The sequence below is a fragment of the Passer montanus genome, unplaced genomic scaffold, assembly GCF_014805655.1.
Source record: "Passer montanus isolate IOZ18808 unplaced genomic scaffold, ASM1480565v1 scaffold32, whole genome shotgun sequence".
NCBI classification, from domain to species: domain Eukaryota; kingdom Metazoa; phylum Chordata; class Aves; order Passeriformes; family Passeridae; genus Passer; species Passer montanus.
The window spans coordinates 9,547,427-9,574,732 of record NW_024367930.1 but is presented as its reverse complement, the minus strand read 5'-3'; the positions used below and the strand labels follow the sequence as shown (position 1 = coordinate 9,574,732).

The window sequence follows — 27,306 nt, the reverse complement described above, 5'->3', positions numbered from 1 at the left end:
TATGGGTGTATTGGTATTTATGGCAGAACTCTTCAGATCCTTAATGTAAATCATGCACAGTTACTTATTAAAGCTGATAAATGTGATGAAATTGGTTAGGGATGTTTTAGATGCAGGTACTTGCTATGCTTTATTTGATTCTTTGATCAAGAATTGATTCTTTTTCCCCTTCTTGTGAGCACCAGAGAAAAACGCTAACAACTTTTTTGCTGGACCGTAGCATTATCTGATCCATTGGTCCATTAAAGCTTCCAGGAGTAAGAAGGGCATCCCATGTTCGCTGTGCAATGTGTTCTTCTAGAGCTAAAGCTAGGTGCCACAGCAGCGAGTTGCATGTAACTGCATGTTCTTTGTTTTTCAAATCTGCCACTTTGTTACCTCTATTGATTTCGTCTACAAGTAGTATGATTTTCAGAGACCTTTGTAAGAACTTCATATGCTTCATCTGATTGTTGCAATTTAATTTTATCAGGCAGCTGATCTATTTGGAAGCAATCTAATGCATAAACATTTATTTAGTGTTGAAGGTGATGCTATCAAGGTTTTCGTGCGGGTGCGTCCCCCTTCAGACAGCACTGTATTAACAGAGGGAGATCATGGCCTGTGTTTATCTGTGCTTTCATCCAACACCATCCGCCTGCACTCAAAGCCTGAGCCCAAGATCTTCACTTTTGATTGCGTTGCAAATATGGAAACAACGCAGGTAATCATTTCCAGAATCTCGTAACTACTGCTATTTTCACCCAAGTTTTGGCAACTACTGTGCTAAGCATTTCTGAAGATGTGCATTAGGTCTAATTTTTTGCAGTGGTCAGATTGGAAATACATTGTTATAGTACAGAATGCTGCACTAGATTTTGCTCTCTAACAGTTTTGATGTGATTGTGGTTTTTTTAGCTGTTAATTTCTGTAATTGGAGTTTGAATTAAAATTGAAGGTTTTGTTTGTAAATATTATGGTAACACCATAGAAAATAAATCTGCCTATTGAGGCAAATGTATAAAAATAACTGTCAGTCAAGAGTTTATATTAACATGTGATTTCACAGAATCACAGAATATGCTGAGTTGGAAGGGACTTACCAAGTTCAACTCCTGGCCCTGCACATTTGTATTTAAGGAACTTCAGAGTTTATATTCCATTTACTCTATTTTCTTTTTCTACTTTTGCCTTTTAAATGCTCACCTGGGACAAGTAATACTGGAAAGAAAGTCCTTCAATTTACTTTCTGTAATATGGTGATTGACATTCTGAATGTAATTTTAATTCTGCTAGGACTCCCAATTCCATTTAAATTCAGTTAAAAAAACAAACAAAACAAAACCTCCCAAAAACCTCACCTGCTCTAGGCTATTATTTGTAGCTAGGTTCTTGCAGATCTAAGAGAAAAATGTGAAGATAGATGAGACTAAGTTGTGCAGCTCTGTTGAATGTGCCATTGTGCAGTGGCAAATGTTGAAAGCTAGATTTTATAACTGTCATAGGCACCTGGCCTACTGATGGTATAAACAATGTAACAATCAAAACCACTGGATCAAAATTGTTATTATGTATTTGGAAGCTGTTACTATGATGCTGAATTTTATTATGTCTCTTTGAATTTATCAAGGAATACAATTTTTTTCAGAGAGAGTGATTTATGTCATAAAGACTTAGGATGCATCATTTTGCTGTGAGAATTCCAGGGATCATGGTACATGTCTAACCTTAAGAAATGCGTCTATGATATTCTATAAAGTTATGGCATAGGAAACACTGATACAACAGATAGTTAAACAGGTAGTGCCAAGTGCTTTCTCTTTCCCTTATCCCCAGGAGTCTGTGTTCTCAAGTGTGGCTAAAAACATTGTTGAATCGTGTATGAATGGCTACAATGGAACCATCTTTGCATAGTAAGTGATTTCATAGCAATTACAGTAATTTCATAGCAATGGAGACATTTAAGGAGATTGTGCTCATAAGCAGTTGGGGTTTCAAGTGCCAGAGCCTGCCTGATTTTACAGTAAACTTTGAAAGTGCTTCCTTACTGCAGCACAGCATAAGCAATGTTCTTGCAGTATTGGATGGTACTCCTTGCCCCTCTTTTGGAGGAATCTGTATGTAGGTTTACACTTTTAACACTTAAGGCCAGTAATGCTGATGTAAACTCATTTCAATCTTACTGTTCTTTGCTTAAAAAGTGGGAGCTTCATTGCACTGTTAAAGAGAAAGCTAGTGGTTTTCAAGTAAAATGGAATGAAAATTGTTTTAACTTGATATTTGGTCAGCTCAACTCTTCAGTGACTCTTGGCTGCCTGTGGGAAAACTCATGAATGATAATTTTAACTGTTAGAATATTTTTAAGGTAGAAATATATCCATGACTGATATAGAAATATATCCAGTAGTATGAATATAGTTATATTAACTTTTTGAAAACTGAGGAAGCACTTTGGTTAGAAAATGCTGACTTAATCAAAACTTTAGTGGGGTGTTTTTTAGTGTAGCACAGCTTTTGCAAAACTATCAAGTCCACTTTGTTACAAGATACAAATGCGGAAAAATGAAATTGCCCTGAAGTTTCTTTAGCATGATTAATAACTACATTAGAAAAAAAAAAAAAACTTTAAAAGAAAAAAAATACTTCAAAGTCAGATATATCCTTATGTCTAAATATATCCTTATGTCTAAATATATCCTTATGTCTAAATATATCCTGAGTGACATAAAACTCTAAAGTTTGACCCAAAAATTAGTTTTATGTATATATTTGAAAACCTTCATTTTAATGCTAACTACCCTTTCCAAGAGAAATGAGGAAGGAAATGGTGGGTGGTAGGGGAGACAAAATGGGATTTATCTAATGGGACTTCTTGGTAAAATTTGCTGTTTTGTTTTTACACCTTTTTACCTGACTGATTTCTCAGCTTGCTTCTCTATCCTTATCTTCAGTTTAGAAAATTGTTGCTTGTTTTAAGCTTTGACTTCTCCTTAAAAGATGAAGATGAATGAAAATTCAGAATAAAGTTTAATCTCACTTTTTTTTCTTTTTTTTTAGTGGCCAGACTGGGTCAGGGAAAACCTTTACTATGATGGGTAAGTGCATGAGAGATTAATCGTTCAGTAGTTTCTTAATGGTTTTTTTTTTGTCTTGAAATGTATTCCTCATATCAACCGCTACTCTTGAATACTACAAATTAATTATTTTTGCATTTAAAAAATCTCTTTAGGACCATCTGATTCTGGTAATTTCACTCACAGCCTGAGAGGTGTAATTCCACGGAGCTTTGAATACTTATTTTTTCTAATTGAGCGGGAAAAGGAAAAGGTACATTTGCTTTATAATTACTATTGCAGTAATGTCTCACAGTAAACATTAGCCAGGGTTGGTAAACTGTGTGTGCAGCCATTAAGTTACCAAGATTATTGCCTCAAATGTATTAATGAGAAATGCTTGCATCGAGTCCTCTACCAAATTATAGTACAGTTTCTTCAGACACAAGTGTGCCTGTATTTTGAGTCTAGAAATGCATCTCAGTTTCCAGATGTTGGTTGTCACCTGGGCATCAGGAATGTATAGTGTGCAGAATATATATGCAATCTAATAGCTTTAGATACATGTGAAAAGAGACTTGCTGCCATATAATGACAGACTGAATAAAACCAATCTCTTTATAGTGTAAATTACTGTGCTTTTCAGGCTGGCAGTGGAAAGAGTTTTCTCTGCAAATGCTCATTTATTGAAATCTACAATGAGCAGATATTTGACTTGCTAGATTCTGCTTCAGCTGGACTCTTTCTCAGAGAACACATCAAGAAGGGAGTCTTTGTTTGTGGTGCTGTTGAACAGGTGGTGTCATCTGCTGCTGAAGCATACCAGGTATTTTTTGGCACTTTTTAATGCTGGACTATTCATCTTAAATATTATGTGGGAAATATTCCTCTTGGATTAAAGCACATTTTTTTACTTATTTTTTGTCTGTAATGCTTTCTCCCCTTGCTATCTCCCTACTTCAAAACACAGTGTAAAAAAAGCAGGTTTAAGTCAATGCTTCCTGACTATCACATATCTGTAAGAAATCAAAAAAGTTTTAGAGTTTGGAATATCTGAATGGCAATTACAGTAATCTTTCCCCAATGCTTGCCCTACACATCTCTGAAATAGCCACAGAAAACTATACTTCCTGCTAAGTAGGCTCCATGTGTTCCAGAATTGCCAGGTTTATTTCTCCATGAATGGTAACACATACAGATAGTACTTGTGTGACTTCAATTTTTTTTTAAATTATTATTGTGTCTACTGTTAACATACCCCAGTATGGGGTATGTTATGCTTTCAAACAGCAGTGGCACTCTTGGAGAGAAGAAGTGAATATTATAACAAGTTCTCCTACTAAGCTTGACTGTAGCTGCATCTTTTTTGTTTTTAAAATACTTATCTTGGAAAACAGTAAAAAAAGTTCCTTGTTCTTGCGATTTTTAGGAGCTGTTGCATGGAATTGTGCCTACGGCTGTTTCTGTCACCTGTATGTGAAGTACAGTCTGACACAGTTGAAATTGTGATGTCTTTTTCATGCTTAGGTATTAACTATGGGCTGGAGAAACCGTCGAGTAGCATCGACCTCCATGAACAGAGAATCCTCCAGATCCCACGCAGTTTTCACTATCACAGTGGAATCCATGGAGAAAAACAACGAGGTTGTTAACATTCGGACTTCCCTGCTCAACCTGGTTGACTTGGCAGGATCTGAGAGACAGAAAGACACCCATACAGAAGGACTGAGGTTAAAGGTTAGTTCTGTAGTATCTGTGGCATCTTCCTCCTTTCAGATGCAGCTCCCTGTTCCTTCCACCAAATCCATTCACTCTTGTTCCCTCCTCTTTTTTAGGAAGCAGGCAACATCAATCGATCACTAAGCTGCCTGGCCCAAGTAATCACAGCACTTGTTGATGTGGGCAATGGCAAACAGAGACACATTTGTTACCGGGATTCCAAGCTCACTTTTCTGCTACGGGTAATATATATCCTCTGGATTTTATCTGCTACCTGGGGTGTAGAAAAATACATCTCATTAGGCTTTTTAACTATTAAAAGCTGAACTAGTGCATTAAAGTTGTTTCAATACTGGGCAAGTGGAAAAAAGATTGAAAAGTATCTTTTTAGCCTAAACAGATTTCTGATCAATCTATTGCTGTTAACTGAAGACAAATCTATTTATTCTCATAAGCTAGTACTACATACATATTTGGAAGTTTTAATTAAAAAAAAAAACAACACTTTTTTGTCCTTATAATTTGGGAAATAATGTGTATCAAAGTGTAATATTTAGAGATGTGCTGAAACATTTGCTGTGATTTCCAGAATTAGCTTATGTGTACTTAGGGTTGGTCTGGTGTTAAAGATCAGTTAGATTTAGTCTCCTACCTGAGAACTTATAGGCTCTTCTCATGTGCTTTCAAAATGAGCACAAAACAAAGACCTAAGCAGTCAAAGATTTGTTGGATGTCAGCACTCACCAAAATTCTGTGAAGGGCACGTGAATGGCTGTAGTATATTTTTGTATTATAATATAGTATTTGTACACATACAGTATTTGTATTACAACACAGTATTGTGATCACAGCAAAATTTCTCAGTGTTCCATCCCAGTTCTGTGTAGATTGATGAAACTGAGGAATTATGTTCTTCTAATGCAACCCAAAATACAAAAAAAAAAAAAAGGGTTTTTGTGCTGTTACTTTAAGTGGTTATTCTTTTTGAGGTGCAGTAGCAAAGAAGCCAAGAAATATGAGCTTCACTACTACAGAGCAAGAATGCCATCAAGGCTTGTGGACTATTCTGTAGTAGCAGACTTTTAGTCTTTAGATATAAATGCTTCCTTCGCTTGAGATTTGAGAGCTACTTGTTTAACAGCCCAGAAATGCTGTGCATGCAAAAGGGAGATGATCCTTTTATATCCTTGGTCAAGAATCTGTTGGTTTGTGATTTTGTTTGATAGTTGCAAGCAGAAGGAAGATGGGCTGGAACAATGAATTGATGATGTTGAAAGTAGTGTTACTACTAATCTGCTAATTACCAAAATGATTTTGCAGCTCTTTAGAATTTTTTCCCCTCCCTGTTGTTTGTGTGAATAAAGTATCTCTATTTGGGGCTTCAAAACCCAGACCACATTAAGTCTTTACTTAAGGTCACATCCTTTATACCCACATTTGAAATAAAATTGAGAAACTTACCTTCTATGTGGATATTTGTTAAACAAAATTATTTCTGCAATTTGTTCAAAATGATACACAGTATCTTTTAGGTGATGGCTTCCTATTGTCACCAAAAACATGCAAATAAAACTTAACTTCCATGTTTTTAATTAGGATTCTCTTGGTGGTAATGCAAAAACGTGTATAATTGCAAATGTTCACCCAGGATCCAAGTGTTTTGGTGAAACACTGTCCACCCTTAATTTTGCTCAGAGAGCAAAGTTGATTAAAAACAAGGTAAGAAAGTTACTTAATGTCTTTATTGTAGCAACAGACACTTGTCATTTAACAACATATCTGCAAGCAAGGTAGCTTCCAGTGATTTCATTAATTTAACTTAATTTGGCTTATTTGAAAACGTTAATTTGCTTTGTCGGGTTTTTTTAAGACAAACCATTTTTGAAAAGGGCTTGTTTGCCCTTGGTTAGGAATAAAGGACAACAGCTGAAGACTAAGTAGTGGCTGCTAACAGTACGTATTCATTGCTTGCTCCCAGAGCACTTCATTAGAAAAGTAAATCTATACTTAAAATGCAAATTGACCAAAAAAAATGTTCTGATTCAATGTTGTTTCTGTTCATTTGTTCTATATTAATTCTAGTCCCAAAATGTAATTTTTCATGAGTGGGTATTTAAATGCATGCTGGCGTTTAGCTGAAACAGTCTCTGATGTATACTGCTGTGTTGGTGAAAAAGGTCCAGACAAAATCATGCAAAAACATTACATTTTTTAACATTTAATTCCAACTGAAGTGCAACTTGCTGATTTCTCAGTGAATGGAACTTTGCTTTTTTGAGGAATTCTTCCTTTTCTATGATGGAAGGAGTTCTCAGTAATTTTACTGATTTGCATTCTTTGAGTTTTCTCTTATCATGTAATATTTATATTTATACCTTTTCCTAATTTTCTCCTATTTATAAATAAGGCTGTAGTAAATGAAGATACACAAGGAAATGTGAGCCAGCTGCAAGCTGAGATCAAGAAGTTGAAAGAGGAGCTTGCTAAACTTACTTCAGTGTCATCTGCATGCAGTATTTCTGGATCGCAAGGTAAGAGTTGGAGGTGAGGGAGAACTTGCTACTTCTGTAACCCAGGAGGTTGGGGACCTTCATTAAGTTTGTGAACAATTAATATTTTTGTAGGCACTGACATACAGGGGTCACATTTTGCTTATGGATCCGATTTCCTTTACTTATATTTGCTACCTTGCAGAAATTATTAATGTGGCTTTATTTTCTTCCTCATAAGTTTGGGTACTGGTCTATGACTTTATTATATGATACCTAGATATTTTTCCACTTCTTAAGATATATTCTGCCTAATCCTTTAAGTAAGCAAAAGTTTGCATGCAATTCGTTGTACATTTGTCAGAGGGAAGGCAAAATGTTGCATTCTTTTTAAGCTCAGGGCAGGATTTTCTTCCCATTTTTCCCGTTTTTTGCCCCTTCCAGAAGAACCTAAGAGGGATGCTTACTTTCAACTGACATTTGATTTCAATATAAAGTGGAAATAGAGTTTTTAGGTAATCTTCCATAAGCTTCCCACTAGGCCATTTTATCTGCAATACAAATCTCAGCAGAGCTTCCCAGTATGTGTTTCTCACTGAAATGTGCTGCTTGATGATGTTTGATTGCAAAGTCTTAAACTTTGTCTTGTAACTCTTGCTGGTTTTGTGAGTCAACTCTTTCTTGAACTTGCCAAGAAATAGTAGATACAGCAGGAGAAGTTATGACAGAAGTTAAGAAGCCTTGTCTAATATAAAGCATCTGGGCTTGAGTTTTCCTAAGGAAAAAGTATTTCTGCGTTAGGATATGTGTTCAACCAGTAAAACCAAATCAGAGATGAGGTAGGACACTGAATCATGGTTCATAAATATAGGACTGTTGATAGAGGGCTCAATGTTTAGGCCCTTGATAGAGTTCTGAGGAAGAACAAGTGATGATAGTTAAACACTCAGAAGGAGTTTTGAGAAGAACCTAATATATCACAGCTGTGTTTGTTCTGTGCAGTTAAATTGTTTGCAATACTGTCAATCACAGAAATACAAAATCTGCTTTCTGTGTGCTTCAGAAACATGATGGCATTTTAAAATATATTAAATCATAATAATGTAGTTATCATGCACCTTGATACTATGGTGATTAGAGCTCCATAAATAAGTAGACTTGTATTAGAATATTCAGACATGCTATTTTGAATTAATTTCTAAGTGGATTATTAAACCCTCTTAATCCCTTGTGTGGACACTTTCCTTCCAGATTAAGCCACTAATTGTCCACATAATTCAGGTTTAGTTTCCTAAACTTCCTTCTCATAAACCAGTCAGTCCACTTTTAATATGTACAAAATGTACTAATAATGGCTCAGTGTTATCAAATTAATTTCAGAGGGATTTTGCATTTTACAATTATGCTTAGCTGAACAGACTGATTCTTTTACTTTAATAAAAGTCCAAAGTCCATTGCAAGGCTGTTTAATGCTTGAACAACTTTGTTAATTATACAGTTATGTAAATTAGCTCTGTTCTTTATCAGCACTTGCAGGTGACTCGGAATGATTTTCTAAAACAGTGTGCTCTGGGTATGGCACGTGATCTTTGTGGAAGAATTACACTGTTTAAAGAATTTATTAAAATTTACACAATTGTCATGTTATAAATGTAGAAAAACCTAAGTGGTATTTTAATAAATACAGCATTTGTTTATTTGACTTCCCCTACAGATGCTGTTGAAAAAGGGAAGAATAACATAAATTACATGAACCACTTTCTTGAAGCAATGTTGTTCTGGGAGAAATCAGAAGGTGAAAAGAAGGTAAGAAAACACTGATATTTTAAATTGCATTCAGTGTACTCTTTCTGGTGAGAGACCAGTGAGCATAGTGAAGCTGACTCTCTTATTGATTTTTCTTGATTTTGAATAAAAATACTCTGTCCAAAGAAAACAAGGTTTGGTAACAAGGGAAATTAGTCAGATGATATTTAAGGTAACATCTATAGTGCTTAAGGACAATGGTTTAGTAGTGGACTTGGCAGTGGTGGATTAATGGCTGGATCTGATGATCTTAAAAGTATTTTCCAGCTGAAATAATTCTATATTTCTAGTCTGTTGTTCAAATTCTGACAAGCCACAGGATAGCTTTGATAGTATATTTAATTTTAAGGGGTGGGAGCTTTTATTGGGGTTTTCAAATTTTTAAAAAATTCAACAGAATAAGCTTCTGTTTTGCTGAATTTTGAGTGTTTTAATCAATGGTGTGTTTTTTGAAGCAAACGTCCTAGTCTTTCTCATTTTATTGTTCTTTGGTCATGGTATAGTACTGAAACAGCCAAAATGGATTTTTTTTCTAAAGAAAATTAACTGAAACAGGCACTCTAGTGATGTGCATCTGAGGCGCTTAGCAGAATACTTACTTTACTAGATCATATTGGAGTTTCTAAGTACAATTTTTGCAATATGTTGTGTAATTTTAGTTCTTGATTTGAGCTGTTGCTTTATACAAATCTGCTAAAAATGGTAGTCTGTGTATTCACAAAATTACTGTTAACTGAGATTTTGCATGATTTATCTGCCTGTGCATGTGTATGTAAGATATGCACCTTAAAAATTCACTAATCTATCTATGTACTTTCTAAGAATTTATTAGAAAAAGTGGCTCAGCTGGAAGAGCTGTGTGCCAAGAAGGAAAAATTTGTTCAGTCCAATAAAATGATAGTTAAATTCCGGGAACACCATATTGTTCGCTTGGAGAGGTTACATAAAGAAGCTGGTGGAATGTTATTGCCAAAAGAGCAAGATGATCTCCTCAGTGACTTGAGGGAGGAGGTGCAGATACTCAGAGAACAGGTAAAGTCTTTGTTTTTTCTTTTCTGGAACAGTTTTTTTTGGCGAGATAGCTCACATATTGTAGTCCTGTGATGGGCGAGTAGGGGATTTTTAGGAAGGTCAAGCAGAAAAGCAGAGGATGGGTGGTGAGTTCCCTTATTAGAAGCATCTCAAACACATGGAGCTTCCCTATGGAGACAATGGCTGGGTTTAGAGTTTGAGTTTCCCTAAGAGGAGAGTTTAGTGGTCAAGCAGAAAAGCAGAGGATGGGTGGTGAGTTCCCTTATTAGAAGCATCTCAAACACATGGGGCTTCCCTATAGAAGAGACAATGGCTGGGTTTAGAGTTTTGAGTTTGCCTAAGAGGAGAGTTTAGTGAGAGTGATGTTGTGGTGGGAGCTTGCCACAGACCACCTGATCTGGGTTAGGCTGAGGATCAGGTTTCTTTTCAGCAACTCAAGGAAGTCTCCAAATCACATATCCTCATTCATATGGCAGAATTCAGCTCTATGGCATCAGTTGAAAGGGAAAGACAGCAGCATGGCAATAATGCCACGGGTTTCAAAAGATAATACACATGCTAGGTAGACATATAAAGGGGGATGTGGTCCTGGAGCTGTTTGAAGAACATCTTTGGGTCAGGTGTCTGGTAGGTGTGGTATCATTTGTGAGGCAGTTTTGAAGAACAAGGAAACCCAAGAGAGAAGGCAAATTCTTGAAAAACAATTTCCTCCAAGCACAAGGAGAGAAAAGGAGTGAATGATAGAGTAGCATAAATCTGTAGCTCATAATTGAGCTTCAAAGGAAAGGGAGGAGGAAAAGACACAAAGTTCAGGGCAGTCCTTTGTTGACTACAGAAACATTCCTATGGCTTGCAAGGAAGATGCCATTACTATGGCGTTGAGAAAGCCAAAGTTTAAAGTGAAAATGGAAAAGTATCGAGAGCAGCATAAAAGCATCCTGCTGCTTTAGTACCAGTAAAAGAGTAAACACATAAGATGTAAACTCACTGTCTTGAGAGTAGATTCCAAGGCAGTAATAAAATTAACCAAAGAAAAACTGAGTACTTATAACCACTGTGGGGAAGTCCTCTTTTCCTTTTCTTTAACAGCTTAATCCTTATTAAAGGTAGTAGAGTAACAGCTAGATAGCTATAGCCTTGTCTGGAAAATAAAAACTATTGAATAAAATATTGATTACCACAGATGGAACAACATCCACGAATTGCAAAGTACGCCATGGAGAACCATAATCTCAGAGAGGAAAATAAAAAACTTCGTTCTTTACAATCAGTTAAAAAGGCCCAAGAAATTGATGCTCAGACCATTGCAGAGCTAGAAAAAGTTTTTTTGCAAGCTTCAGCCACAGAGAAAAGTACTAAAGGTAAAAATAGGCTAATGTTTTCCAGATAAATGTGCTTATTGTGTTTCTGCTGTGTGCAGCATTGTTCAAAATGTCTTTCTTGATGTATTTTTGCCTTCCTCAAAGTGGTATCTGAAGACTAATAAAACAATTTCACTCTATTGTATTCATGTTGGCCTTCCAGCAATAGGGAATTTTGATTTGCATCTTGTGAAGCTCATCTATAATCTCATTTTGTGCTCCTTTGTTACCATGAAGACTGCAGTAATACTAATTATTACTAGTTTTCATGTGGACTGTTGCCAGTACCTATTTTTGTCAATCTCAATTGCTGCTGTGCCGTTTAAAAGCTGACAAACACTTTCATTCTAGTAAAACTTTAGGTATTTGAGCTGCTGTGTGATTTCAGAGGGTCTCTGTTTGCTCTTTAGGTCTCCGCTTACACTCCACCACCATGTCAGTGGAAGGCAACTCGCTGGCATCTGTCGAAAGGCTGAAAGCTCATCTGCTGCAGACCCAGGCTGAACTGGCAGCTTCAAAGCAAGAATATGAAGAATTTAAAGACCTAACCAAGTGAGACAAAACAGTATTGAAACATCTGTAATTAAATGGTTTTCAGTCATTATTCATATTGATTTTTGAAATACTCAGATGCTGGTTATACCAACTAGGCTTGTTCTTGGCATGTAAGAAAGGGCCAGCTTAAGAATAATGGCATGCACACAGAGGGTATGTTCCTGTTGAACTTGCTAATTCCCAGACTAGGGAACAGCCATCATTAAATCTGAAGGTATGTCTGCACTGCTGCAGGTTTCTTTGTCTTTTCCAAAGCCATTCCTGATAGCAAGGTGCAGAAAAATGCTTCACACCATGCAGGAGATGGACATACCCTTTAATTCTGGTAGGTGCCTGCTTAACAGCACTGGGAGTGTTTGGCTTAGTTTCCATGCAGAGCAGATGTTTTCAGTAATTGAAATATTACAGGTGGAGGCACTGACAGGAAGATGGGATATGGGAGAATGAGAGGGGTATTTGGGGGTTTGGTTTTGTGTGACAGTAGTTTTTAATATAATCACTTAAAGTCTGCAAGTTTGAGTCAACATAAATGTAGAATCCAAGCTCCCGAGAAAACTCTGGCTGACCTGTTGGTTAATTTATCTCAATTTCAAAGATTTTTAAGAAGGCAATAAAACTGTTATCTTGAGACCTTTTATGGGAACAAAGGTTTAATTCAAATCAGAGCCAAGACATGGTGTCAATAGTACATTTGTATCCATTATGTCCATAAACATGAGGTAAGGCTCTATTTTGCCTTTATTAATGTAGTAAAGAATTTACTGTCATTGTTCTCCTAGAGGGCAGCACAAGATAATGGGAATGGTCTAATACCTTCAGTGTTCATATGCATGTGAATAATACATTACTTCACTTGATTAACCTCATTTCTGAAAAACTCAGATTTGTAACTGCAGATAGAAGAAAAATAACATTTCCAGCAAATTTAATGAAAACCTGGAAGGCAAAAGGGACCTGATTTCTTAAAAATTTATTTTAGTTGTACCTAACAATGTTGCTTTCTGTTGATTTCAGTGAAATTAAATTGCAATTCTAAAAGCATCAGGAACAATTTTGCCTCCCCACTGCTATTTTTACAAAGTAGCTTTTAATATCCTTTTTGCTCTTTTAGGCAATTGTAGAAATCTGTAATTTTATTGTTTGATTTCGTGTAGCAAATCCTATGAACTTTATAAATAATAGTATTATGATCTACTGAGGTTATCAATTCAGCAGTCCATCTATTGTTCCATATCATTAATTGCAGTAGTCTATATTTTTATCTATTGTTTATTTTTCTGCCCATTAAATAGATTTCTATTTTATGTATTCCATATTTTATGATGGTCTTGCTTTCTTGTTAGTATGTATGCACTTTATTATCAATTACCAGCATTTTCTTGGTGGAGTGCAGTCAAACGGAAATGGTTTTTTAGCCTCTGGAGTCACTAAATTTCACTAAATTTAAACTTGTTTCCACTTTCAGAGTAACTGAAACTTTACATACAGGTAAATATATGCTGTAACTGAATAAAAGTAGAGTAAAATAGCAATTTCACAAAAACAATATATGCTAATTTTTGTCCAATTGCAGTCAGAACTTCTACTCTGTTCCCTAAGTTTTGCTGCAGATGCCAAGAGCATGAGGGAAAATGATTGCACTAAACTGCCAAGAGATTAAATAGTATGTTTCCATTTGTGTATAAACTTTGACCCTACCATTATGACAGTAATGGCAACTATCACAGTTACAGCATGTAGCTCTGCAAAATACCTGGGAAAATTATTCCTAAATTTCTGCTCAATTGTTGGATTTCAGCTAAAGTACTCTTAGAGGGCAAAATAATCTTAACAGAGCAGCACTTTGAAAAAAAAGTCTTTAAAGGATTTTCTTTAATCCTGGCAAGCTCCAGTTTAGACTTCTCATATAACTGGATAACATTTTTAAAGCTTAAAACCATATTGGTATGGGTGATATCACTTTCTCATAAAAGGAACTGCAGAGCTCTCAGTTTATTTCTTACTATGTAATGGATTTTTTTTCTGACATGTTTAGTTATCCATCTGCTTGCTTTATTATGCAGGCACAAATAAGCTGCTTAGCTTTTTAATTTTTTATACATTATTTTTAACTTTTTAATACAGCAGTAGTGGCTTTCTTCTCAAAATAACGCGTTTCAATGTTTGGGTAAAAGTTCAGCTGCAGTTTGCTCATTGGCAGTACTGCAGTGTATCCTTACTGATAGGAAGGCATACTCATGGAATAGTTTTGACAGTAGCAAAATACTTCCTAAACAGGAAAACACATATGGAACTGGAATCAGAGCTCCAATCTCTTCAGAAAGCAAACCAACATCTTGAAAACATTCTGGAGGCCACCAAAGCACACAAGCGCCAAGAGGTCTCTCAGCTGCATAAGCTACATAGAGAAAGCCTTAAGGTATGAGAATAAGTTTATTTAAGGCCACACATACTCCCAAGTTGTGCAAGAGTACAAACTGTCATTTGTGTGATCCCTTAGCATAACTAGTTTTCTGGAATGTTCTCCATATAAACCAAATAGGCTACTTTTTGTTTTGGAGTATTAACTGAATGGCTGCTACTGTTATCAGATGCTAAATCTGAAGAAGTAATAGTAGTTTAATTATTCTGCTTTTAGAATTCAAAAATACAATACCAGACAAAGTTTTAATTTAATTTTACAGTTAAAATAAAGACTGCTTTGTAATCTTTGTAATAGAGCATAACCACTCCAACTAGAGCTTACCAGCTAAGGTCTCGCCTTGTGCCGCGAATAAGCCCAGATTATAATTTTGAAGATTTTCATCATTCTGAAGAGATGATGGAGGACATTCTGAAAGAGCCAGTTCCCGCAGAGATGAGTGAACAAGCATGTGAAGCTATTGCTGAGGAGCTCAAAGTAGCACAGGTGAATGTACTGAATAAAAAGTGAAGTGTATGTACAACTTTATAATAAAGCAGACTTTGCCATGAAGTATGTCCACTGCACCAAGTGCATTTTGATTTGCATGGGAAACTGAAGCCCCTCATTAATACTAAACAGTTTTCTATACATCATCCTTGAAAAAAGATTTACAACAAAAATACTGAAAGTGATTTGAGGGTTGAATATCATAAGTAGTTTGTTGCAGGATGTTCATACTTTTTTTCTATTTACACCTGATAACTTGTCTCTGAGGACTCCTTTATAAGTTAACAGCTACAGTTGGAACAATACACAAGCTTAATATATAACACTGCATTATTTGAAGAAACCTGCCAAATAATGCTTGTCCACCATTATACATTGTCTTGTATCTTTTCTAGTGGGCAGGAAAGGTCTTTTGTCACATAGAAGAGCACTACAAATTTATCTGAACTGCTCTAGAAGCTGTAGCTAACTTAAGTGTGTGTAAAACCATGGTACAACAGCAAAAGCCCCTCTTTGATGGTTACCATAGTGCAGAGTTCCTATAAGGAGTTTAACTAGTGTATGTTTTTAATAACTTATTTTTAAAGCCTTATTTTTCCAAGATAAACATGTGTCTGAAACATAAGTGTTTATTGGATTCAGTCCTTGTATTCACTGATGGATCTTGTGTTTTGGCAGTTAAGTTAGAAATAGGATATATCAACTACTTAAGATACTAGTTGATTTTTGAGTGTTCTGTTGGTTCAGGTCATAAAAATAGAAACTTGTTGACTTTCTATATTTAATAAGCACAGACTGCCATATGGCATGTGAAAAAAAGGTGCAAGATGGGTGCTGTAATTTTGAATGTCTGTTGTGTCACAGGAGCAACTGAGCACTATGCAGACAAGGCTTGATGACGAGGAAAGCAAGAGTATGAAACTCCAGCAGCATATTAATAAGCTGGAGCATCACTCTGCACAAATACAGGAGGTGAGAGAACAGTGTAATACAGGATTCATGTAACTATCATACAGTCATACTGCTGTGTTGTCTGGTGAGGTCTTGCAACATTACTTGCATTTTGACAAATTGACATAGCATTGTAACTTAGGGCTTTGCAGGAAGACAAGGATTTAAAGTCATGTAATAGTTTGGTTTTGTTTAAAGGTCATCTAACCCAACACCTCTGGAGTTGGAGTGAGCAGAGAAGATTCATATAATATAACACTGCAGTTTTGAGTTTGATTTTGTTGCTTTAAATCTTGTGAATCCAAGCCTGCTTGAGCTTAAATATAAGCAAATAAACACTGTTGTCGTTTGGTTTAGCCAACTTCATGCTTTCTGGAAAACAGCAATAGTAACAAGGAAATTTTAAACTTTGGAATGCTGAAATGATGAAAATACTCATCTCAGTTGGAACCACCTATCAAATATTTGCAAGTCTTGCTTAATTGCTAGGGTTGTTTTATCATAGAAAAGGAAATAAGGCCTGTATTCTTTCCAGATCTGTCTCACTTCTGATATCTATCATATCAGCTCCTAAGCTGTGGGTTCCTTTTAAATGAACTTTCTAGATAAGGTAATGTCTTCAGTTATATAAATTATTTTTTCCTTGGACTTTCAGGGATTTTGGAGTCACTAAATATTGAATTTAAAGAAAAAGGTGTTTGTAATCCGTTGATTAAATTCTTTAATACATCATTATATTATTGTTACAGTGTGTGGCCTACCCACTCCTGTACTTCCTTCTATTTTAAAAATTTACTTTTCTTTCCAAGCTTCTTTCCTCTGAAAGGAATGACTGGAGTAAAGAGCGCCAGGAGCTCCTTGAACAGATAAAATCACTTGAAAAGCAGCTTCAGGAAAGTCAAAACAATGCTAATTGTAAGTCTTTGTAATACTAAAATTTCATAAAAAGTTTTAGGGTGTTTACTGTTTTAAATCAACAATAGCATGTGCTGAGTAACTTTTTGGAATGTTAGACATACTGGTTTGATTTTCTTTTTTTTTATAAAGAAAACAATCTAATACTTGCATATCATCTTTGCACAGTATACAATATTCAAAATGGTTCCATCTTTGAATGTGAAGGAGGTACAAGATACAGTATTTAAAATTAAAATATTAAATAAAAACAAAGGATTAAACCCCTATTGTCTATGAAAATTACAGTGATATTGTCTGGAATGCTTTTGATTCACCTTTAAAGTTGGTGTTTTGTTGACCTTTTCCATTCCTGAAGCCTTTTTGTGTGTGACTTTTGAGATTAATTCCACTGAAAACATGCAGAGCTTTGTGATCCCAGCAGGTTCTGTAGCATTCCGTGTCCTGTACCTAGCACAGTTTTCCAAATAACACGTAAATTATTTTGGGTTTTTTTGACAGTATTAACAAGTGAAGTGCATGACTTGCGTATTGTCCTGCAGTCTGCTGACAAGGAGCTGTCTGATGTAAAATCAGAATATAATGCCTTTAGGGAAAAGCAAGAGAAAGAAATAAGTCAGCTTTCTGGTAGACATATGGATGTACAGTTCCAGCTGGACAGTGTCAGGTATGTTGGCAGTTTCTACAATGCCTTGTCATCCCTTCTGGATGTATCCAGTGATTTAGTCATCCTTTCCTCTGTGCAAATTTACACTTCACATGTTTTCTTTAAAGTTGTTGTTTTGTGTTTGTCTTTTGCTTGTTTGCTTTTTTGTGGGGAGGGTATTTGGTGTTTGGGTTGTTTGATTGGAGTTTTTTTGCTGTGTTTTTTCATGCCTATTTCAGGCAACGTGGTGGAATTATTAGAAAGAAAACAAAATGTGCCTGCCTTAACTCTGCTTTCCTATATAATTTTCTGATTAAATAGGATATATCTATAAAGTTGCTGCTCTCCAAAAGTTAAGTGGAAGTTTGTCAGTCTGGTCACGTGAAGTAGCTGACATAATGGTGCTGCTCTAAAAATTACAAGCAGAAAGAAATCACAAAAAATAACTGAAGCTTCAGTATCAAAGCCAGAAAAACTCATTGCCTTGTCCACAATAATTGTCATTATCATAAGGAGATCGTTATCAGTATGGTTTTTAATTACTAATGTGATTTAGTTATGTTGGATTTTGTTGCTGTTTTGTTTAGTTTGTTTTGTTGTGCTTTGGTTTTAGGTTTTGGGCTTGATTTTTGTTCCTGGAAAACTTCACTACATTTTGCATTATAGCAGGTCATGTCTTAGCTGAATGTCAATTTTTGAGTGAGGCATTGTAAGACTAGGAACCTGGAACTGAAATTAAATGCTGTGGTTGTATTGGTGCATTCTTTGTCAGCAGAAATACTGTTTGGAGTATTGGAACTGTGTTGGAATACAGTTGATTGGGTGTGGTTGTATTGGTGCATTCTTTGTCAGCAGAAATACTGTTTGGAGAGTACAGTTGATTGGAGTATTTTTATAAGGACACAAACCCTTATTAGATTATTTGGTCTGGGATTTTTTTATGTAGGCTAGAACATGAAAAGATTCTTGAAGAAAAGGCAAGCCTGCAGGATGACTACGACAATTTGCAGGAGGTAGCCAAGTTTGAGACGGACCAGCTGAAGCAACAACTTGAGGACCAGAAGCAAGAAGCAGAAGCAATGAAAACTGAGCTAAGCGTAAGACATTCAAGGATTCTAAAGGACTTGATTATGTAGAACCCAGATTGCCAAATTTCTATTATTTGCCTATTACTATTACTGATAACATTTCACGGTAGTAATAGGTTTCTTAGCAATTTCATTTGGAAGATGTACCCAAATTATTTTTCCAAACTTGGTGCAAGATTTTTGCAACCACAGGCTATCAGAGTAGCATCATGAATAGTAAGTTTTTAGGCTGAAGAAATTGCTCTGGAAATGCTGAGGGAGATGGGTTAATTACTAAAGGAATAAGAAGCTTCTTTGGAAAAGAATCTTGACGTTGAAATGCTGAGATGATCTTTTATCTTGGGACTAGCCAAGACTAGCCTAATTATTCTATCTTTACAAAGCAGTTTCTTAAAAATTTTCATAGTGGATGTGATCTTGTTAAAATGATCTATGGCTTGTGGTGGATCACTGTCCTGCAATTTATTTGATGCTGTCCTTGAAAGCCTGTCAGACTGCAGTGACTGCAAAACAGCAGCAAGGTTGCTCAAGGGATTTTGCAAATAATTTTGCCTGTGTTTCTGCAGGGTATGTGGTGCCTGCTTGGCAGGTTTGATATAAATTTTCCTTGTTAGTGTTTAAGAGAATGCTGACAGATTGAATATTATTGGTTTAAATTCTGTATATTTCAATATTTTGGACAAATACAGAATTTAAAAATACCCCCAAATTAATCTACAATTAAAAATTCTAATTTTTCCCTTCACAGCCTTGGATATTGAGGAGCATCATAGTTATATGAAACTATAATGGCAGGTGAAAAGATCTAATTACTTAATATAAATAAGAGTTTACTTTTGAACATCTTCAGCACAAACTAAAGATCTTCCAGTTTCCAGTTAAGGTTTTCTGGGGTGGTTGAGTTTTTTCAATCATCTTAAGGATTTGTTTAGATTTTTATTTTGTTTTAGATTGCTATAAGAAGTTACAATATAAGGTCTCTAAAGCAAACACATATTTTGATATTCTAGAACCTTTTGCAGCTTCTGAAAACAGAAAAAGAACATAATGAAAAACTAACATTACAATTACAAGAAGACAAAGAAAACAATTCAAAGTAAGTTTTAATTAGCAGTGGGGTTTATTTTCATCTGACCTCATTGGTGCTATATGTTGTATTCAGATGGGAGTCCCATTTGTAGAGGTGTTTTTCTCCATGTGGGTTTTTTATTTCATCCAAATCAGAACAGCAATTCATTTTTATTTAAAGTAATTTCATTGTATAGTTTTTCATGTCAAAGATAAAATTCTATCATTGATAGTAGTGCAAGGCTAGTAACTAAAGTATTAGTCTTTTGTATAGCACTGAAAAGGAGATAACTGAAGAACTTAAAAAAATTAAGTGCAAATAAAATAAACTCATGTCACTTTGTTCTTGTTAAAGTTCTCTTACATTTCTAGTGAGAAATGTAATCAAAACATGTTTTTATTTTTACCAGGGAGCTCTTGAAAGTACCTGAAAAAGGACAGGTGGAGAAACCAGTTTCAGAATTGGTGACACAGTGTGAGCAGCAGGTACAACAGCAGATTTAAATATGTGAATTGTGTGTTCATGGCTTTTCTTGGGCATTAATAACAATTTTATTGGTGTACTGAATGTTAGGTTGATTACCAGCAAAATAAATGTTGAGTGCTCAGGCTACGTATTCTTTTGTTAAGCTACTGGTTAATTTTTTAGATAAGGTTAACAACTTACCTTCTTTTCTTTTTCACGACTTGGTTCTTTAGAAAATACACCAAAGGTAGTGAAGACATTCCTTCACAAATATTATTTCCTTTAGGAAGCAAAACTGAGGACATTGGAACAGGAGCTAGCTGCTGCTGAAGAGACTATTGCTTCTTTGAAGAAGACAAATGATACAGATAAGGTTTGGGCTTATTTCTGTTACTGATACACAGTCCTGTGGGTAACTGTTCAGTAGTAGAGATGAAAGACCAGAGTGTTCCTTACCGCTGCTTAGTAATTTTGTGCTTTTAGGCAATCGTGGCTATATAGACAGGTAAAATAAATCCTGCTTTTTCCTAGCACGGAGTTTGTAGGGAGATAGGAAATTGGTATGCATTCAGAGAAAAGACAAGTTGACTGAAGGCTAAGCAAAAAAAAAAATAAAGGTAAAACTGTCTACTGGACAAAACATTCAATGCCTAAACAATGCATAATTCCCCAGATGATTAATAAAGCCTTCCAGTCAGGGCTTTGTTGTAATGGGCAGATGGAAAGGGTAAGAAAGGTGTTGTAAGAATGTGACTGTATGTCACATTGTCTTTATTAGTAAAATCAAAGCACTTCTTTATGTAAAGACTGTTGTAGTATGAAAGCTGATTCCTCTAGTGCAAGCATATGTGGTGTCTATAAAACAGGCACATATACTTGCACTAGGGGTTTACTGCCTGGCATGATGCAATGGTAAGTGTTGCTTTTTCCATCATAAACCCAAAAACCTGACATGCATAGGGTCAGAATCACCTGGTATTGTCAGTGCAGTGGTGTTTCTTGAATATACCTTTTTCCATTAGAAACAAATGTACCCTTAAATTATAGTAGTTCTGTTCTCCTATTAGTAACCCATTACAGCCTAAGACTAAATCAGCAGGCCAGTCTTATCTTCTGAGGAACACTGCAGGTTATTTAGTTCTTTAAATGCTTAGAACAAAAGCCAGTGATTTAGCAACAAATTTTCCGGTTTTTTTTAATATGTGCAGTTTGAGGACTCATTTTCACCTGATTGATTAAAGTTTGGGATGGACAAATTATATACCAAAAAAGTCCAGTTATACATTATATGGATTTTACCAAGTTTTTTTTTATGTTGCAGGAAGTTGTAACGGACTTGATGAGACAGATCCAGGAGCTGAGGTCTTCAATTAATCATAAAACTGAGTCTATAGATGGGCTGACAAGAGAGCTTGAGGATATAAATGTATGTTCTGTCATTTTGAAGGACATGGTATCGTTCTTTAGATATGGGATGCAATGCTATGTCTTACCACATGTTTCAAACAGTGTAACTTGCTACAGTATTTTAGAAGGAAACTTCTTTGTTTTGACATGTTGAAATCTTCTGAACATTTTATGCCTAAGGCTGTCTCAAAAAGTGAACCCTCTCCATGTGGTGGGTAAAAAGCTGTGTCTCTAAAGGGACCTATTCACATCCTGTAAACTCCACTCAGCTGACAGTCACATTTAGATTTTCTCAGAAATTGGCAATTTAAGACCTCAGCAATTGAAGCTGAATTGTAAATTCATTTTTGATGGAGTGAATTTTTATGTTGCTAGTATTACTATGTTCTGCATCTGAAAACAAGTATGAAGAACTAAAACTGTTTGAATAACTATGAATAAATATGATGCCTCTGCTTTATTAAAATAGGTCTGGTTTGAAAAATGCTAAGATCAATCAGCAGAATGCTTTATGTAATATATTGTGTGAACTATGACTGCCAAAGGTTGTATAGAAGAAAAATGTTGGTGATACAGATTTCTAAATATGGCTATCTTTTTAATAATGGTTTTAGAGGGTAATATGTATTGTGGTGGCTAATTCATTTTAATAATATTTTTATATCATTCTGACAACTAATCTCTATAAACAGTTTGTATTAATTTAGCAAGTAAAATATATCATTCTGGTTTTAGTCATTGATACTAATTTCTAAATGCAGTTGTCATCATAAGATTTGTGATGTACATTTATTTGTCTTCTATTTGCCAACTTTACCTGACAACATGTTTCTCTAAAATATTTTAAATTTGAATACTTTTTGTAGTACAAGTATAATATTGTTCTGGCTGCAAAAGAAGAAAGCACGGGAATCATAGAGGATCAGGAAAAGAAGATTGAAGAGCTGAAGGAAGCCTTGGAAGGAAGAGAAATCAGTGATAACATTGAGGTAAAAACATTAATGTTGGTGTATTAAGATTATTTGTTCAACCAGACCAATTGGATGTAGTTTTGCTTAAAATGCTCGTGTAAAACTTAACCTCATTTTAGTTCAAACTAAAGCAAGTTAAGCTGTTCGTAAAAGAATTTTTCATGAGATACCTGACAAATTCTGTTAAATTACCATGTTACTTGACATAAATATTTTATAAGCTACTTCATAAAAGCCTATGCTAAGAGCCTGGTTTAATTTTGTTAAGGCCACTAAGGAATCATCAGCTGAATTTAATGGCAGCTTTAGATGATGCAGCTGAGAAATTAAAGTAGTTAGAAGAATATATTATGTTCCACAGTGTCTCTTCCCCCACTGCACTATATTCAGCAATGTCTTTTCTTGGCTCATAATTTTAACTAAAAGCTCCACCTGCTGGAAACAGATCTAGGGCACACATTTGATTCAAATGTGGTTTTGCTTTTTAACATTGTATCTTTCTTTAGCTCTGTATTTTCTATTACTGCTGTCACCATTATTTCATTGAACATGTCAAACAGTCACAAATACTAGCATCTCCTTACATGTACCTTCTACAAGATCATCTGATTAGATTTGCTAGTCCAATCAGATAGTACCAATAAAGTCTTCCAGGGAGGTGTGTGTTTCTCAAATGACACTAAACATAAGGGAAATCTGTTTTAAAATAAACAGACTATGTTCATTAATAGTCATATCTAAAAGTGACATTCTGAAACCCAAAGCTGAGTTGTCTAGCAAATGGATCACTTTGGGGCTTTTGGCTTTTTTTAACTTAGTGCCACTTCCTGTTTCAATGTTATCCTTGGGTATATCTGGCTCCCAATAAAATTATAGTGTTTCTCCTTTACTTTATACTTCAGTTACTAATTTCTTCATGCTTTCTTAACTGGACAAGAAGAACTAATCTGCGTTTAAAATACTAGGTGAAGTTTCTCCTTATGTGCTAACATATCTTACTTAGGTATGATGCCCCATCAGATAGGGTGGGAGTATAGATCCTAAAATAAACCCAAAGGTATCTCTGGAATATCAGTGCACTAAAAAAAGCTGTAATCACTTCAGTGTGATTAAAATCTATACATTCTTTTCTGGTTTCTTTTAAAGTACATATTATATTTTAAAATAGTGATGAATTCCAAAGGCCTTTCACTAGAATCTTAATTGTCACCATGCTGGGGAAAAGTTCTCATTTTTATTCTGTAACCAAGACCAAGGATATGCAAATATACTAAAATAAATTTACAGATGAATGCTTGCTACAATTCATGATGAAAAAGTAGAAGGAAAAGGGAGATCTCACAGCTCTAAGCAATCTCGGCACCAATGACAAAACATCTTGAAACAACTGACTTGGAGCAATAACTTTAATATTTCTTTTTTTTACACATCCAACGACTTAAAACAGAGGGACCTTCTATGTGAAGAATTGCGTCACACTGCTGAACAGCTGACCAGTCTGACAGAGGCCTCTAAGAAACACCATGCATTGCTCCAGTGTGCACAGGAGGACATAGCAAAGAAAGAAGCTGTAATCCAGGAACTCAGGGAACAGGTAAAACCAAGAAATATTCACAGTTAGCTCATTGAGAGGGAGCTGTGGTCAATTGTAGCTTCTGAAAAAGGTTTCACTTGTCATTTTAGAACATCTGGTACATAGTCCTCTTGGTGAAGAGAAATGCTCCTTCTTGTAAAAGGAAAGTAGTAGCTCAAAAACTTCTGAACAAAGATTAGGTAACTTAAAATGTTTTGGAACAGTTTTCTAGAGGTCACAAAAATGTGTACTTTGATAGCAGAGTAAAATTATCAGTACCTGTAAGAGCAGAGCAACCTCAGGTTAGCAGCAGTGTAACCTAGGGGATTACCTTTTCCTCTGCTTAACACTTATCCACAAATGGTATCATTATGCAATACAGATAACTGTTGAGCTCTGTAAATTATGCAGTGGTTTGGAGCTGCTGCAGACTAAATAGCTATGTTAAACCTTTGTTCTAATTTTAGCTCTAGTTGTCACAACTATCACAGTGCTAAGTAATATATTTGTGTTGGCAAAGACTCTAATAAGTTATTTTTTGGAAGAGGAGTTCTTTTGTCAGGTTACCATATTCTCTTGGGGAAACTGATCAAATCTATATCACTAAAATCTTTGTATCAAGTCATGTTTTGACCAGTAATGTTTGCCAACCAAGTTCATAATAGCTTTCTTCTGTGTTAGCACGCCCTTTGAAAGGTAAATTGTGTTAGCAAGGCAAGAAAATCAAATACTAACAAGAACAAAATCAGATGAACTACAAAGTAGTAGATAGATGGATAGATGCTTTTAAAAATGCTTGTTGCATACAACTATTGAAAGTTTAACAGTGACTAAATACAGATGAGTTATGTAAGTGAAGTCTTTGTTAATCTAAAATAACTTGTGGTGTACTTAAGCTTCCTCAAAATATAGATGTGAGTGCTATTTTGTTTCCTATTTTATGTGTGTTATAAGCTACTTTAATTCTTCCTGTGTTTTCTAACAGTTAGACAAAATGACAGAGGAACTGGAGAACAGGAAAAGTGAATATGAACTGAAAATGAAGCAAATAGATTGCTTTGTGGACTCATCTTCATTTCCTCAGGTATGGCATTTGAGAGAAACATCTTCACATAGTTTGTAATATTGATGATTGTCTGCCAGAAATTTATTAATTTATGTCTCCAATGAAATATTAAAATATGTAATCAATACACAGGTAAAACAGTCCTTTACTAATAGTTTATGTGGTTTGGTTTTTTTCACTTGCCAGTATCCTAAAACTCCTCCTAATTTTGATGTGAATTTGGCCAAGCTTTTGGAAACTCATGAGCAAGAAATAGCTGATCGAAGGGCCTCTGCAATAAATCTGGAGCACCTTGTGCATGAACTGAATGAAGAACGAAGAGCAAAAAATGATGAAATTCTAAGGCTGAAGGTACTATGGGTACTCTGCTGGCAGCTTGTAAGGTCAAAATGAGACAGACTGCAGAGTTCAGGTTTTTTAGTGGGCTCTTCTTAGTAGTATGTCCTTAAAGCAGAAAGGCAGTTTTTGGTTTTCTCTTTGCCAAGGCTGGGAACAAGTGGTGACAATGCAATGTCTATAAATCTCATTTTCCCAAGGACTGTGCTGTTTTGTGTTCATGAATGTCAAATGGTAACATCATTTTTGCTGCTGAAACTGTTCTCAATGAAGTTTCTAATGCAATTTCTCAATAATGTTTCTAATGCAACTGTAGATGGAAGGGTGATGCAGATATTTGCCAGAGAACCATGACTGTTTTCTGAGAAATAGTTTTTGTCTTCTATTTTACTCAAAACATGTTCAACTAGAAATGAAAACAGGTATTGCAATTTGGTCTTCAAATAAAATGTTTTGAATTTCACTTGCTTAGGAACAATTAAATGAGTTGGAGAACTTGCGTCTGGAAATGCAGATATTGGTGGAGAACAACAGGAGTTTACAGAGCCTTGTAGAAGCTCAAAGACCAAGCAAGAACAGGTAAAGTAAAATAAAACACAAAAAAATCTCTTAACTTGAAATAATTAAGATAAAATTTACAGGTTTTGTTTGAAGTACAGTCTTACATTGTTTGCCTGTTTAGAGATTGACTCAAGCTTTTCTATGAAGATTATTTACTGGCTTGTAAACTTTATAACCCTGAAATCACCAGTTCTTAAATGCAACAAAGTTTTATAGAAGGAATGGAAACAATGTAAAATCATTATCTGCATAGTAATTCCTGGGTATTATATATCACTGTGTCGCTTGTGTAGTTATGGATCCAATAGGTAAGGAATGTCCAAATAAATGCAACAGAAGTTTCAATATAGACATAAATGAATTTTAAAGCCTCCGGTGTACAATTAGCCTTTGGTCTATTCAAACCACAACTCCTGTCAACTAAAAGGAGCAGGGAATTCTTAGCACTTATCCAAATTATATTCCGAAGTCCCGAGTCAGGAATCCAACAAGTGAGGAACATAAAAGTAATGCTTTTATTGTGGAAAAATTCGGTCTAGAAAACCTACATAAACTGTGAAAAGCAAAGCCACAGAATCCATTGCTTCATGGCAATGTAACCATGGTTGCTTGACTGATTTCCGTTTCAATTCACAGCACAATTTCAAATGTCTACTTTTGCAAACTTAAGCAGAAAGCCTTAGAAATGCCATCATTGTTCAGTAACCTACCTGATCTATTCACAAGATTAAGTTACTGAAAACAGTGGTTTTATTGTAATATGATGCACTTATAAAACTCTTAACCAATTAACTTTTTCCCATATGGCACACTACAAGTGAGTTATTTTAGTTGTATGTATTTTCTTATTTCTGTCCAATGTCATGTTGATTAAAAATGACCAAAATAAAGATTAGTGAAGTCTTTTGAATACAATAAGCTTTTACCTTAACTTAGCAAGACCACTAAGCAGTGGGCTTGTAGCTAGTCTTTGTGCAGTCTCCATTCACATGAACACTGTGAAATAATAAAATATGCACCTTCATCTCAAAGGTGCTGATGTACTTTAACCCCAGCCAGCAGCCAGGCCCCACACAGCCACTCACTCACTCCCCCAGCAGTGGGATCAGGGAGAGAATCAGGAGAGCAAAACCCAGGAAACTCCTGGGCTGAGATCGAGGCAGTTTAATAGAGAAAGCAAAAGCTGTCCATGCAAAGCAAACCGAGGGATTCACTCGCTGTTTCCCATGGGCAGGCAGGTGTTCAGCCAGCTCCAGGAGAGCACGGCCCCATCACACACAACGGTGACTTGGGAAGACAAACACCATCACTCCAAACATCCCCTCTTCCTCCTTTTCCCCCCACTTTATTGTG

General features: G+C 35.5%; 1 protein-coding gene across 1 annotated transcript in view; it reads left to right on the top strand.

The window, feature by feature from the left end:
* The window catches only part of KIF15 (kinesin family member 15), a 32,929-nt gene that overhangs the window by 2,686 nt on the left and 2,937 nt on the right, over nt 1–27,306 (top strand). The window contains exons 3-31 of the mRNA XM_039714972.1: nt 520–703; nt 1,816–1,892; nt 3,037–3,074; nt 3,209–3,306; nt 3,679–3,858; nt 4,560–4,769; nt 4,868–4,993; nt 6,348–6,470; nt 7,159–7,282; nt 8,955–9,046; nt 9,869–10,078; nt 11,262–11,439; nt 11,850–11,991; nt 14,272–14,413; nt 14,714–14,902; nt 15,770–15,877; nt 16,666–16,771; nt 17,273–17,438; nt 18,364–18,514; nt 19,516–19,601; nt 19,984–20,059; nt 20,326–20,412; nt 21,361–21,465; nt 22,313–22,435; nt 23,865–24,011; nt 24,976–25,074; nt 25,243–25,407; nt 25,865–25,971; nt 26,381–26,444. Of these exons, the coding sequence (XP_039570906.1) occupies nt 520–703; nt 1,816–1,892; nt 3,037–3,074; nt 3,209–3,306; nt 3,679–3,858; nt 4,560–4,769; nt 4,868–4,993; nt 6,348–6,470; nt 7,159–7,282; nt 8,955–9,046; nt 9,869–10,078; nt 11,262–11,439; nt 11,850–11,991; nt 14,272–14,413; nt 14,714–14,902; nt 15,770–15,877; nt 16,666–16,771; nt 17,273–17,438; nt 18,364–18,514; nt 19,516–19,601; nt 19,984–20,059; nt 20,326–20,412; nt 21,361–21,465; nt 22,313–22,435; nt 23,865–24,011; nt 24,976–25,074; nt 25,243–25,407; nt 25,865–25,971; nt 26,381–26,444 (3,703 nt within the window). The remainder of the gene's footprint in view (nt 1–519; nt 704–1,815; nt 1,893–3,036; nt 3,075–3,208; nt 3,307–3,678; nt 3,859–4,559; nt 4,770–4,867; nt 4,994–6,347; nt 6,471–7,158; nt 7,283–8,954; nt 9,047–9,868; nt 10,079–11,261; nt 11,440–11,849; nt 11,992–14,271; nt 14,414–14,713; nt 14,903–15,769; nt 15,878–16,665; nt 16,772–17,272; nt 17,439–18,363; nt 18,515–19,515; nt 19,602–19,983; nt 20,060–20,325; nt 20,413–21,360; nt 21,466–22,312; nt 22,436–23,864; nt 24,012–24,975; nt 25,075–25,242; nt 25,408–25,864; nt 25,972–26,380; nt 26,445–27,306) is intronic.